The sequence below is a fragment of the Convolutriloba macropyga genome, chromosome 6 (genome assembly GCF_964194025.1).
Source record: "Convolutriloba macropyga chromosome 6, txConMacr16.3, whole genome shotgun sequence".
NCBI classification, from domain to species: Eukaryota; Metazoa; Xenacoelomorpha; order Acoela; family Convolutidae; genus Convolutriloba; species Convolutriloba macropyga.
In genome coordinates, this window is record NC_134473.1 from 14,670,937 (window position 1) to 14,685,496 (window position 14,560).

A 14,560-nucleotide genomic window follows, 5' to 3' on the forward strand; every position below is an offset into this window, starting at 1 on the left:
TTGAGTCCAGTATTTAAATAATAAATGGGCAGAGTAGAATACCATATTTCTCAACAATTTTGTTTAACTAATATACATCTCAAAACTTTAAACATTGGCTAGTCTGGTGCTGCTAAGAATTGTAGTTTGTTTATTCCCAGAGGTGTCTGAGCTAATCTTGCTTCCTCGGGAATCAGAAAGCTGCTTTTTTGAAATCTTTTGACCATATGAATTCCGACGCATCAATGGTCTGTTATCGACTTTGCGCGCACTTTCGAGCGACATTCTCAGCAAATGCAAGCATGTTTTGCAGTTTGGGTGAATATCGTCATTAAGTATTGCTTGATGGCATTCCTGTTTAGTTTTTGAGTCAAAATGGCTTTTGTTTTTGGCAACTATTTTCGGCTTTCTGCCGCTTGAATCTCGTTTCGGCCGAGTGGGCAGTGACTGAACTGAATCACGTGGTTGAAGGTCACGTGATACAGGCTGTTTTATAACGTGACTGAATTCTCCAGAAGACGAGCTCTCTAGATCTGCAAGTTTTCCACTGATTGAGCTGTTACTCTTGTCTAAGTCTAGCCAGTCCTTGTTTTTGTACTTCTCCTAAAGATAAAAATTTTAAAAAGTTGGATATCATCCCAGATCATAGTATCTCAGCACTGAATCATAGTAATTCTCTGTCTGTATTTTTACCATGAGCATATTCTGATCATGACACTTTTTACCAAGAAAAGTGTAAATTCAGACTAAAAATTTACAGAGTAAAAAAAGCATTGAAATTAATACCTTAGAAAAGGCTGGCCAGAAGTTATTTTCAGTCTATTCACGATCTGATCAGAGCTAATCAGAATAATGCAAACCTGTACAGTAAAAAAAAACTGGTAATAAGCTAAGCTTGCAAGAAAACAAAAGGCATAATAGTTGAGTATTATGTCTCGTTTAGGCGTCAATCTTGGTGTTCTAATTTTTACGCTCCCTGTTCAGGCCGCCCAAATTTTACGCTCCCTGTTTAGGCCGCCCAACTTTTACGCTCCCGTGGCGAACGCGCTTTTTTCAGCTGGGGTCATAAAAAGAAACGGGTGGGGAGGAAACAGTATATACTTAGAAATTTTACTGGTATGATTGCAGCTGTTGCAATTTTTGCAAGTACTCAATTGAACAGAAAATACAAAATTTTTCAATTACAGCTTCCCGCGATGCCCTAGAAAACATCCCGAGAAGAGGTCGTGGAAATATGACTCGACAAAACGTCGTCTGGGGTTTTTATTCGGGTTCATTTAATGCACGGTCCCGGAAAAAGTTAATGACCCGGTAATTCGGTTGGTAAATCTAATGTTTCGGGACAAAAACCCGGTAATTCGATTAATATATCTGGTTTTCGGAACTGTGACCCGGTTTTCAAGTCATAAATCTGGCATTTCGAATCATAAATTGTTATATTTCGAATCATTCAGCCCGTACTTGATAAATCCACGTAGTTTGAATCATACATCTCGTATTTCAAATCATGAGTCTGATAATTCAGAACAAAACCCCTGGTAAATCGATTCAGAAAACTGTTATGACTGAACAAAGACCCCCGTATTTCGAGTCACAGATCTGGCTCTTCGAATCTGGATCTAATCTAATATTTTTTGATTAAATGAGGTTTTTAACCGAGCCAAAAATGACACCTAGATAGCGTTTATAATGATGAAATAGCTCATATAGTAAGGAAAATTTTCTTACTATTTTGACCATTATCAGAACTTGAAGCTTTTCCAGTATTTTCTGGGTGTTTTTCCCTCCTCCTCTCCCGACCGGGATGGGGACCGCCTATGGCGGAGTTAAAAGCAAACAACTGTTGGAAAATTGAGTTCGAGCAAACGGTAAAATTCAGCGCCCTAAGACTCTTCCCAGATAAGACCAGCAAAACAAAACAAATTGTAACATGATATAGCTAAAGCACTTTAATACCCCACTGTGATTAAAATCACCTTTTCAACCTGACTTCTCATTGACGTAAGAAAAGATTTTAAAAAGGCTTGAACAGATCTTAAAAAAACGTGGCTGAAAGACTCCAGTATCGGCTCGCAGTTAAGTCTAACCTAAACCCCGCTCGAGATATGGTTATGGTAAACGGGTCCTATACGGTCTCTCATTGGATGTTCTTCTTCTAATTCTCCACTTTTCCGGATATTAATAAAAAGTAGTTAGCAATTAGAGGAAACCACATTTTTACAATGGAGTTTTTTATAGATATCATGAACTTCATCATCTGTGGTGACAATACTCTGCCGCTAGCATCCACAATGCGTCACTGTTCTTCGCGTAAAAAGTTCCTAAGTTAACACAAAATTGGCAACAAATTGTCATTAATATTAACAAATGGTGACACCGATCTCCGATCACTTTTGAGCTCATAAAAATGATTTTAAATTTTTTATATATGCCTTGAGCTCATGAAATTGATTTAAATTTTTTAAATATGCCTTGAGAGAGTTAAATATGCCAAGCAGTGAGTCACAAAGTATATGAATTTTAAATTGTACTGCATTTTAAAATATATTCACAATTACTAATATTCCACGCTTCAAAGTAAATTCGAATTTATAATATAATCGATGACAGACGGAGGCCGACAATGACAGAGTGGAATTTTTCAGAAGGTGTCTGATTCAGGACGAATTGTGCCTGTCGACTAAGATCTCAACCAATCCTACGGTTACGATTAAACTTTATAGTTGTCTTTTCAACATTATTTAGTTTTATTTATTTTTTCATTTTTGATCAATTTAGAAAACTAGAAATTTGAAAACTATAGATAGAATTTTAGTTGAGAACTGAGGCAGTTTTGGATAAATCCAGCATTTTATAGATGAAAAAATACAATTTCGATTTGATGTAATAATTGCATGTAAACCTACAGTTCTAGTGATTGAAATAAGAGTTTGAATTTTGAAATACAAGTTGGGTGCTGAAAGTTAAGCACTATCGGCCCTCGCTGTTTTTATTGTGTTTCTGGTGTTTTCTGCATAATCTATTCATACATGAACAAAAGCATGAACCTGAGGCAACATGAACTAAATAAAATAATTTTTCAAAAGCATTTCGGTGGAATCAATTTTATTCTTATTAAATTAATATAAACGACAAGACATTAAATAACTCTGTGCACTCTCGTAGGGATTTGATTTTAGTGTAAGGCGGTCAAAAGAGACGTCGATGTGGAATCTTGACCGCAAAACTAGTCGCATTTAATACTCACTTTCAATAAAAGCTTCACAAATTTTTTCTGATCAATTTGAATTAATTCTAATCACAAAATTCATTAAACGTGGGTGGTGTAATTGTAAAGCCCTGAGACAGTGACGATAAATTTGCGGAAAGTAGTTACTTTAAAGCCCTGAAACTGGCTGCTGTAATAATGGAATTAAGCTCGCAAACATTAATTACGCTTACCTTGCATAATACTGACACCAACTCAGTAATTCAGTGACAAACTTGGTCACTGCTTTTCCTAATTTTAAAAATCGCCTGTGTTGATAAATCCCCAATTTTGAAGGACATTAAACTAAATTTCCTTGCTGTCACCGCTTTTGCTCTTGCATATCTGATGGTGTCCTTAAAAATTCATCGCAGACAACAGCGACAAGTACTAGTATATATACTCGCTAAAAAAGTCTTAATAAGTGGTTTAGGTCAACGATAAAATAACAAAGGACTTTGTCGTTAGATTTTAGAAAATATCATGGATATAAATTAAAATCACAGAGAAAGAAAGTTTAAAAGAAAGTTAAAACAGCATCTGCTTCAACGATTTGAGATTTAACATTCCTGCAAGATTTGAGTCCGCTCGTCATTAGTGAGATATTGATTAGCTACTTTAGATACTACTTATATGTTCAGCAGAAAACTAAACCTCTAATCTTTATTTGGAATATTGAAATATTTTTAAAAAATTAGAATAAAAAATTCAATTTTGATGTGCTATCCCCATTCAGCTGGTTATAGAAGCTTATAGAAACATGTTCAAAAAACAATCGAGGATGCTATATGAAAAATCGCAAATCTGGCCTTTCCCATGATAGCCCCAACTGGAACAAAATTGTAGCCTTCTTATAATAGAATATTTGGTTGGGTCTTTCCCATTATAGCCCCCCCCCCCCCCCCATGAAAATATAGCCCCCCCCCCCATTATGGTATATTTACCATGATTGGGGGGGCTATAGGTTATCTGACCACTAAGCTGGGGGGGGGGGCTATAATGGGAAAGACCCTATTCGGTAAATGGCGATCTAGAATGGGAATGACACTAAACTAACTCTGTATGTGGAAACAACTTGTTCCAAGTTCTCAGGGAAGTATCCGATGGATGACAGATTCCTGGAATTGGTCCTCTCCAGACTATGAGCTGTCATCAGATGTGGAAGACTGCCTAAACACCATCCGGATCTTTTCAGTTTGTGCCCCCCCCCCCCCCCCCCCAGTACGTTATGCGCCCCCAGTTACAGCGCACGTGTCATTACGTCGTAAATCATTACGTAAAAATATTGCACGTGCTTCTGGGGGGGTGCAAATAATATGCGCCCACGAAGCTGGGGGGCACAAACGGAGAAGATCCCACCATCCAATAATGGCATCTTTCCCATTATACCCCCCCTCCCCCTCTAAAATATAACTCCCATCATGCTATAATTAACCTGATTGGCGGGGGGGGGGGGGTTACACGTTACATGACCACTAAGCTTGAGGGGGACTATGAAAGAAAAGACCCCATTAATGAACCGATCGGACCTAAACCCCACTAATCTGGGGTGTCTATTACGAGAAGGAGTCAAAATTTTTAATTAGTCTGATCTCTTTATTGCCACTAAGCTGCAAAAGAGATGATGATAAATAACACATAACACTAGATAGTTATGAGGATACCAGCCAATAATTATACAAGTGTTCCATTCTTCGCTTTTCTAAACTGATCGTCAAAAGGAGTCATTTTTTCCTCACTTTTCCGAGCGATGGACGTATTTGCAAAACTCCGACTCCCCTCTCGAAAGTCGACTCCGTGTCCTGACTTCTTTGGGGTTCCTGCAAGGCTTGAAGTGCGACTCCTCGCGTTCCAGTTGCCTTTCCCGGCACACTCTTTTGCCAGATCCATAAAGAGGTCTGGCTTGTGCACACCCCGCTTCTTTAAGCATGCATCTTTGTCGACCTCAGGAAGGGTCGTTTCTGTTTCCGGGATATTTTATGTTGATAACCCTCAATTAAAACCCTTATACCTCCTAATTGGATGTTCGGATCAATTCTGTATGGGACGGGGGAGGGGGGGGGGGGGGGGGTTGGGTTTAGAATAGACCCCGAGATGATCCAGCCTGCACCCACTTAGTCGAAGACTAGAGGCGAATGAAAATTATCCATGTTTGAATTTTATGGTCTCTCCCATTATAGCCCCCACTATGGGGTAAGTTGGATCTTTTCTTTTCCACTTATGCCCACATTTACATTATCCCCCGCCCCCACTTACAGCCTCCATTGGGGGCACAAAAAATTCCGGTATAATTACCGTGGTTTGGGGGGGGCAGGGGGGGGGGGTTGCTACGCTATATGACTAAGATACAATAGGAAAGAAGCGAATTTTAAGCTCCTATAAAATGGTGCGAGGTATGTATATACTATGCACTCAATGCCATAGGATATCATCATTTGAAAAGATCCCTGTTTGGTGTACACGCATGACTCGGGGTCGCTCACGAGGAAAGGAGGAGAAAACGATGAGTCGTCGCTGTTCTGGTTGCAATTCTTTCTTCGAAGGTTGCGCCAGTTCGGCACCATCGCTATCAGCTGCCATTAGAATTTTAGCTTTCCATTAGAACACTTTTCCTGGGAAACACGCGCAGCTGTAGTTGAAACACGCATGTGCAAATTTTAAATACCAAAAGTCTGCAGTGCCAGAAGTACCTATAGACAAAGCCAGAAGTATATGCAATATATCCCATCTCGAATCTTTTCCGTTTGTGCCCCCCCCCAGCTTAGTGGGTGCATATTATTTGGACCCCTAACGCACGTGCCGTATTTTAATAATTTACGGATCTTGCATAATAATTTTCAGATCTATTCTGTTTCGGCCCCCCAGTGTTTCCTATGACCCCCAGATAAAAATTATATGTTGTTATATAGCACGTTACTATGTGAGAAAATAGCACGTGCGCCTGGGGGTCATAGAAAATATATGCTCACCAAGCTGGGGGGGGGGAACGATGTAATGGAACGCGAGCTCTGTAACCGACGGGAGGGGGCTCATAACATATTGGGGGCCACAAACGGAAAAGATCCCCCATCTCTTATATCAAAGCGCATTTGTTTTTTCGGATCTTTCCTATTTTAGCCCCCCCCAGCCTCCGATGCGTGCTTTAATTATGGGTTGTGTGACTTTAGCAGAGATACGGAACCTTGCTTAAAACAAATGTAACAGCCCTACCCCATTATTATTCCTTAGGCAGTATAATGTTCCAGCTATTAATCTATTAATCTTATAGCGCCTTTCCGCTCAAGCTTTGTTTTACTTTCGTGCCACTGGACCATAGTGTATTTATTATTGATAACACAATTTGGCACGCAATTTATTTAGCTTTTGCGTGTTTCAAGAGCTAATTGAGAATTTGTTCCGTTGGCCATGTTCCTTCGCCCAAACGACACTTGATACTTTTCTGCTTACAATCCAGTTAGTTGAGCTTTTTCTCAACAAGCTTTTATAAATAACCTATTCAGTTTAATTCAATATTCTGAAAACTTACTTTGTCGATTTTCCAAAGAAAAAGATAGAGCACAGAAAACAAGGTAAGATCAATTAAATTGAAGTTGTTAATTTCAACAAAAAAACTAAAACAACCCAATCTCGAATCCCGCATTCGCAATTCAAACGTTCGTTTTTTTTAATACCTACCGGGTTGTTATATTGGTGACAGGAGTGGGATTCGAACCCACGCACACATTCGTGTACCAGAAAAAATAGTGATAGCAAGGTGAGAAAAAAAAAAAAAAAACTGCCGCTTTCTGATTTTTGTCTTTTGCTTCATTCAAAATTTTTTTCTTTTCGTTCATCAATCACTAGCAGCCCTGATGCACTTCTGTACACAAATGATTGACATTGCTTGTTTTAGATGTCGACAAGCTCAGAGTCAATCAACACTATGCCTGCTTCTCCAGGCCCTGATATTCTTCTGGACACAGATCTTCTTTCAGGTGCTTCTTCGCCTGCAATTCCGTTGCTGGACGATAGTATGGACTCTCAAGCAGATACAGGAATAACTGGCAACTGGGCAAGTGATCAGTCGCTTGAGTTCCGTCAAAACCTCTCGCAAAATCGGGATCCTCAGCCGCACACGGATGTCTGCTCATCTGCTTCTTCGGATGAAATGACAATCATCTTTTGTCCGCCTTCCAAAAACATTCCAGTCGTTCAGACTGCTTCTGCAACAGCAGCTTTGGGTTCGAGAAGCAGCCCGCTCGAAGGAAGCAATTCACGCCAGGCTATGGGTCCACCTCGCAACGGTCCCTTACGCCTCAACGGTTTGGTGTATTCAGCAAATTTGCATGCCGTGTTGCGGGTTGTTGAATTTTACCGCAATGGGAAAGTTCGCCTTCAGGATCCTTACAATGCAAGGCGAAGGCCTCTGCTGGATCCTGCGGATCTAGTCGCAATCCCTGTTGACAACTCGGCTGAAAATCGCGACCTTCGAGATCAACTTATTCGACTTCGTCGATCTCGTGAGGCTCACGAGCGTGACCTTTACCAGGCTACCAATGAGATCGACAAACTAAAAGCTCGCATTTCCGAGCTGAATCAAATGCTAGATGATTCTCGGACGGCAAATCGTCTGCTCTCCGCGAAGGTTGTTACGCTGGAAAAAAAACAACCTAAAAAGCCAAAATCCTCTAAGGTCCGCAATGCAGGGGTGAATACGGACACTATGTCTGCCTCTGAGTCCTGTTCAACGACCTGTCGTCACCTCAGAGGTCTCCAAAACGAATTCCGCTCCCTGCGTTCTCAATTACTTCGGGGAAATCATAATCCACAAAACAAGAAAATAAAAAGGAAGCCTCGCTCGCGTTCTTCGAGCTCATCGTCCTCATCGGGTTCGGAGACAGAATAGTGGGACATGAGGACATGTCCTTCCTAAGCGGGGTGATGTAACAGCCCTACCCCATTATTATTCCTTAGGCAGTATAATGTTCCAGCTATTAATCTATTAATCTTATAGCGCCTTTCCGCTCAAGCTTTGTTTTACTTTCGTGCCACTGGACCATAGTGTATTTATTATTGATAACACAATTTGGCACGCAATTTATTTAGCTTTTGCGTGTTTCAAGAGCTAATTGAGAATTTGTTCCGTTGGCCATGTTCCTTCGCCCAAACGACACTTGATACTTTTCTGCTTACAATCCAGTTAGTTGAGCTTTTTCTCAACAAGCTTTTATAAATAACCTATTCAGTTTAATTCAATATTCTGAAAACTTACTTTGTCGATTTTCCAAAGAAAAAGATAGAGCACAGAAAACAAGGTAAGATCAATTAAATTGAAGTTGTTAATTTCAACAAAAAAACTAAAACAACCCAATCTCGAATCCCGCATTCGCAATTCAAACGTTCGTTTTTTTTAATACCTACCGGGTTGTTATACAAACACATTGGGGATCTTTTCCGTTTGTGCCCCCCTGCTGCTTAGTGGGCGCACAATATTTGCACCCCCCCCCCCCCGACGCACGTGCCATATTTTTACATAATGATTTAACACGTAAAGACACATGCTCTGTAACTGGAGGCGCATAACGTACTGGGGGGTACAAACGTAAAAGATCCCACATTGGAAGTTTTAAAATGACAACAGTTTTAAAATCTGGCACTGTAGAGATCTGGCATTTCAAGCCAGTTTAGAAAGTTTTGAGTAAAGTGAAAAATTATACGCACGTGCTGATTCAAAATTATAAATACCATGGAGATGATCATGTATGTGCTTATGTGTTTTTATCAGCGCCAAATTTAATCTAACTATCATGTTGAAAATTTTATTACTGCCTAAAATTATACGTTGAAGTTACAGACAAACGTTGTATACCTATGATAGACGATAGTTAAAGGTAGGATTGATTTTACTTTAGTATTTCCCTCAATGATTACGATCCCCTTCCTCATTACGTTTACTCTGTTTATGCACTAACAGATATGCAATTATTGGAACTCTAACAAATGAAAGTTGTCAAATGGATAACCTAATTTTTTTTCCTTTTGTGCCCCCTCCCCCAGTTTAGTGGGTGCAAATTATTTGCACCCCTAACGCACGTGCCGTATTTTAATAATTTACGGATCTTGCGTAAAAATTTTCGGATCTATTCTGTTTCGGCCCCCCAATGTTTCGTATGACCCCCAGATAAAAATTATAGTTTGTTATACAGCACGTTACTATGTAAGAAAATAGCACGTGCGCCTGGAGGTCGTAGAAAATTTATGCTCACCAAGCAGGGGGGAAACAGAATAGATCCTAATTTACGATGTAATGGAACGCGAGCTCTGTAACCGACGGGAGGGGGCTCATAAAATATTTGGGGCCGCAAACGGAAAACTTCTGCCTTTGTAAAAATTGCGCAAAAGATAGATACATAAAACGAACGAAATTAGGAGAAAACTTTTGTATCCTACTTTTTGCAAAAAAGGTTACAACATTTTTGCAAAATTGAGGTTGTTTGAAAATTTAAAATAGGTGGCAAGTCTTGTAGCACGTTTTCCGCTTATTTTAAGTATCTAATTTCTGCAAAAATTTTATCTCCGAATTGCAATTGAGCCTACTTAAAAGCGCACTGTTGAGCATGCAAAGTTGTTTCAAGCTTTTTTAATTGAGCATGCAAAAGCTATTTGAAGCTTTTATTGTGATTTAACGACAGAATAAATGGCGCTAAAAACATAGAAGGTTTGAAATTTTGGTTTTTGTTGTCGCGTTTGTATTCAACTGTTAATGTTTATAAACTGACATTAAAATTTGCATTTCTAAGTATCTGCTTCTGATTTTAATATTTATGAGATTTATTTATAGAGAGGGGCAGGAAGGAAGAATTTTTCAGAGACAACTATTAGACAGCTGTGGGTCTTTCCCATTATAGCCCCGCCAGCTTAATGGTCAGATAAACTATAGTCCCCCCAATCATGGTAATTATACCATAATGGGAGGCCATAATTTCATTGCGGGCTATAATGGCAAAGACCCACATGTGTCAACCTGTAAGTAGACGCAAAAAACTAACAGACACCCATAAACAGGCGCAATAAAATGCTGATTTGAAACCTGTTAAGCCATGTAAACCTGTAAAAAAACATTAAAAGTGGTCGAGCAATTTTGGGATTTTTAAGGAAAAGAAATAGACATCCAGAACAGACGCAGAATAGAAGGTTTTTAAACAAATATAGACACCTGTAAACCTGCAATTAGACGCAAAAACATTGATCAAACTCAATTTAATAGTTCGTTTGCTGAATTCGAATGCAAATCACTCATTAAATTAGACAGAGCAAGAAAAGGGATCTATTCTGTTTCGGCCCCCCTGTGTTTTTATGACCCCCCGTTACAATTTATATGGTGCTATATAGCACGTTACTATGTAAGAAAACAGCACGTGCGCCTGGGGGTTATTAAAAAATTATGCTCACTAAGCTGGGGGGGGAAACAGAATAGATCCAAGAAAAGAACAGTAATCAAATCACAAGTTGTTTTTTATCGAAATTTCCCTCTTTTTAATCTCATGCTGTTATGGACAAATAGAGAAGTTAGTTAGACACAATTCGATTTATAGGTGGAAACATTTACTTAAAAGCTAGACTTTTTTACTAAATAGAGCATTGAGAAATGAAATTGAGTATTTTCTCAGAAATTAATTTTTCGTCTAATTTTAATATAATTATCTCAAAACAATGATGCTTGAATAATAAAAAAGCTTGAAATACCAATTAGAAAAAGTCAGGCGACAATCAAGAGTATTAACTGATGTTAATTTGGTTTTCCAGTACTCTAAAATGAAACTGGGAGATTTTTCAGAAATTAATTTGTAGTCAAAGTTCAATAAAATTATCTCAAAACAATGATGCTTGAATCCTTATAAAACCTGAAAAACCATGAAGAAAAAGTGAGGCGAAGATCAAGAATATGAGCGGATGCTATTTTATTTTTCCATTACCTGAACAAACGGTTGTTATTCAGAAATTATTTTATTCGTCACTTTTTCTGACAAATTCATGAAAAAGTCTTTGGCTATGCCAATTCCACTTCCCGACGAACAACTCACATAAAAAAACGTTGTGATAAGTTCTAGCACTCTGTGGTATATTATTGTCCTGTAAACCAATTTTACTCACTTAATTCTATTAATTAATCAACGCGCATTATATTAGGCTTAAATGCGGATTACAGACACATTCAGTGCAAATTGTAGATACATTTAATTCAAAAAAGAGATACATCAATCAAGCAGATTTGTGATACGTGGCAAGCAAAAAGGCAAAAAGTAAGATACACCGCTTGTAGATCAAATTCGTCTTTAAATATTGATCAGTTTTGCGAACACAGGTTGCGCAATTCCCTTCAATTTTGCCTGTGTCTGCTAAATTACTATTTTTCGCAATATTATTTTATTTTCATTGTATTAACATACGAGAAACGAACAAGAGATACGCAGATCGGGTAATTTTGCCCCTGACGATATGGGTATACCTCTAAATCCAGGTCTGATCTCAAACTTTGCAAGTTTTTTCCGAGTCCGACCTAAGACTTGGCAAGTGTAAATCCAAGTCTGATCTAAGACTTGGCAATTCTAATTTCATGTCTGATTTGAGAGTTGACAAGTCTAAATCCAAGTCTGATCTAAGACTTTGCAAATCTAAATCCAAGTCTGATCTCAGACATGCCAAGTCTAATCCAAATCTGACCGAAGACTTGGCAAGTCTACGCCCAGTCTGATCAAAGACTTGGCAATTATAAATCGAAGTCTGATTTAAGACTTGGCAATTCTAAATCAAAGTCTGATTTGAAATTTGGCGATTCTAAATTCAAGTTTGATTTGGGACTTGTCAACTCTAAATCCAAGTCTGAATTAAGACTTTGCAATTCTAATTTTATGTTTTGGCAAGGGAAAAATGATTCCGGAAAACGATAAAAGAGGCCAAGATAAGTCAAAAACGGGTCCGAAAAACATTAAACTTAATCCAAAAATAGTTGAAAATGGGTCCGGAGAACGTCAAAGTTAGCCGAAAATTTGCCCGGGAAATTTTCACTCAAGAATTTTTGAAAAGTTGGTTCTGACTTGGGAATCAACGTGTGCGGTCGAAACGCAATTCAGGTTTCATGACCAAAAAATAAAGGTCGTTTAATGTACAGCTCCCTACACCATTTCCGCGAGCATGCCATGAGGATGAGCTACAATTTTTTTAATGAAGAAATAATCAAAAAACTAAACTTTACTTTTTGGTTTTTCGTGAAACATGAAAACCTGCCAAACAACTCAAAATTGATCAATTTTTCAAAACAATAAGAAAGACTCAAACTTTTTTTCCGTTTTTTGGGTTTCTATGCAAAACCTGAAAATCTGATAAATAATGATTGGGGGCTAAGGATTATCTGACCACTACGACGTGGGGCTATAATAGGAAAGACCCAAACTTTCATTTCGTTTTCCATCTTGGTTCATTGGGTCTTTCCCATTATAGTCCCCCCAGCTTAGAGGTCATGTAACCTATAGCCCCCATCAGGGTAATCATACCATAATGGGGGGCGATAATGGGGAAGAGTCAGTTTTTCTGGAACGATATTTTTTTATTGTTGCTGCTACTGGCTATGAATGTCTTAGGCTTGTAAACACCAAATTTTACAGAAATGAGTTTGTGGTTATAAAAAAAACAAATTGCGAACATAATGGAAAGTTATGAAGGCATCACAAAAATGATTGAATTGAAAAACGAAGCAATTAATCCCATTATTGTAAAGTTTCGTTGAACCAATGTTTTCAAAAGATAACCCTTGTACGTGGCAGCTCTTTTGCGATTGTCGAAATTGTGGGTCTTTCCAATTACAGCCCCTCTCCCCCATGAAATTATAGCCCCATTATAGTATGATTACCATGATTGGGGGGCTATAAGTTATTTGACCACTACGATGGGGTGGGGGGGGGCTAAAATGGGAAAGACCCACAATTGTTCAATAAAATTGACAGTTCTGCAATCTTTTTAGTCTGTGCCTCCTCCCCTCACATTTTTGGGTGCATAATTTTTGCACCCGCAGATGCAAGTGCCATATTTTGATACAAGCATAATGATTTACTATAAAACGACACGTGCTCTCTATTGGGATAGCATAACGTACGGGGGACGCAAACAGAAATTATCTCATTTTTTAATTTATATTGACTGGGACTACTTACTGTCGTCAACAACCACTACAGGTAGTGTAAAACCAAAAACGATTAAAAAACAAATTTTTATGTTTATTACGGTTTGCAAGGCGTACGTTATATCACCACTATACTGATTGGGAGTGGGCTATAATGAAAAATAGCAGTGACTTTAAAGTTTTCATATTCCGTAAATGGCGCCTCTTATGTGGCTTGCAATTATCACTACAAAACCCACATCTGTTCATTTAACACCTTTGTTGATTTTTTTTAACTTTCATTCTAAGAACATTTGCTAAATAAACGCCAACATAAATTTTGTAGCTCTGAAGAGAATGCTTCTTGAGTGTTTGTATCCACATATAATCCAGCTCGTGGGGTCATAACGCAACCGAAGTCTAGAAAGTTAAAAAAGTGGTCGTTAAACGTATAGGTCCCTACCCCATTTCCACGAGCAAGCCATAAGGATGAGCTACAATTTTTTCAATGAAGAAATAATCAAAAAACTAAATTTTTGTTTTTGGTTTTTCGTAAAAAGTGAAAACCTGCCAAACAACTGAAAAGTGATCAATTTTCCGAAACAATAAGAAAGATTCAAACTTTTCCTTTTTTGGTCTTTTGGGTTTTCTCGGAAAACCTGAAAACCTGATAAACAAAATTTAATGGGAAAGTTCGGCACAAGCATTTGTCTGTTAATATTGAGAAATTTACACAGTTTCTAATGGAAGCGACTGTTAGCTGAAACTAGGACAATAAAACGCAATATAAGAAAAAGAGTTTTTCCTCTTCCTTTTTCTAATGGATGCGACTGTAAGCCGAAAGCAAGAATTATGTTAAAATTCCTGTCTCAATCCGAACCAAATATGATAAACCAAACAAACACGCATGAATATATCACTAAACGAACTCATCATATATGGCTTAGCGCAAGGAAGAGGAAAGTTAGTTACTTGCTGCTTCTATTACAAAACCTCAGATCGCTTGGAGCAAATTTTAATGAGATTCTAACTAATATGGAGGCTACTATTTCAAAGCCATTCATATTTTCTTCAGCAACATTCTAACTTGTAATTGAGCAAAAGGAAGAGATAAGGGAGTGTTTCTTTGCTGTCAACGATCAAAACTTTCAACAATCAAACTTTCGATTATCACAATGTCATGGAATAAGGACTAT

The 14,560-nt window shown here is 38.3% G+C and overlaps 3 protein-coding genes across 9 annotated transcripts in view; 2 read left to right on the forward strand and 1 right to left on the reverse strand.

Annotated features, from left to right (window-relative positions):
* On the reverse strand, positions 1-9,025 carry LOC142341508 (uncharacterized). 4 transcript variants are annotated; one of them, XM_075392494.1, is made up of 5 exons: positions 8,927-9,025; positions 5,674-5,838; positions 4,966-5,187; positions 4,284-4,396; positions 1-582 (listed from the first exon to the last, which is right to left on the reverse strand). In XM_075392494.1, exons 2-5 carry the CDS (start codon positions 5,804-5,806, stop codon positions 88-90), a joined length of 963 nt encoding a protein of 320 aa, XP_075248609.1. In that variant the 5' UTR covers positions 5,807-5,838; positions 8,927-9,025; the 3' UTR covers positions 1-87. The 4 variants fall into 4 exon arrangements, with proteins under 4 accessions (XP_075248609.1, XP_075248608.1, XP_075248607.1 ...); XM_075392493.1 differs by having other exon boundaries at positions 5,674-5,855; positions 8,927-8,977; XM_075392492.1 differs by lacking the exon at positions 8,927-9,025 and adding an exon at positions 8,863-8,894 and having other exon boundaries at positions 5,674-5,855.
* Positions 3,090-14,560, forward strand: part of LOC142341507 (protein farnesyltransferase/geranylgeranyltransferase type-1 subunit alpha-like) — a 351,573-nt gene continuing 340,102 nt past the window's right edge. The window contains exon 1 of the mRNA XM_075392490.1: positions 3,090-3,099. The gene's annotated coding sequence lies outside the window, so the exon portion shown is untranslated. The remainder of the gene's footprint in view (positions 3,100-14,560) is intronic.
* Positions 8,906-14,560, forward strand: part of LOC142341506 (uncharacterized) — a 21,692-nt gene continuing 16,037 nt past the window's right edge. For 2 of the 4 annotated variants that reach the window (XM_075392486.1, XM_075392488.1), the window contains exon 1: positions 8,906-9,096. The gene's annotated coding sequence lies outside the window, so the exon portion shown is untranslated. The remainder of the gene's footprint in view (positions 9,097-14,560) is intronic. The other 2 variants (XM_075392487.1, XM_075392489.1) reach the window with 2 other exon arrangements.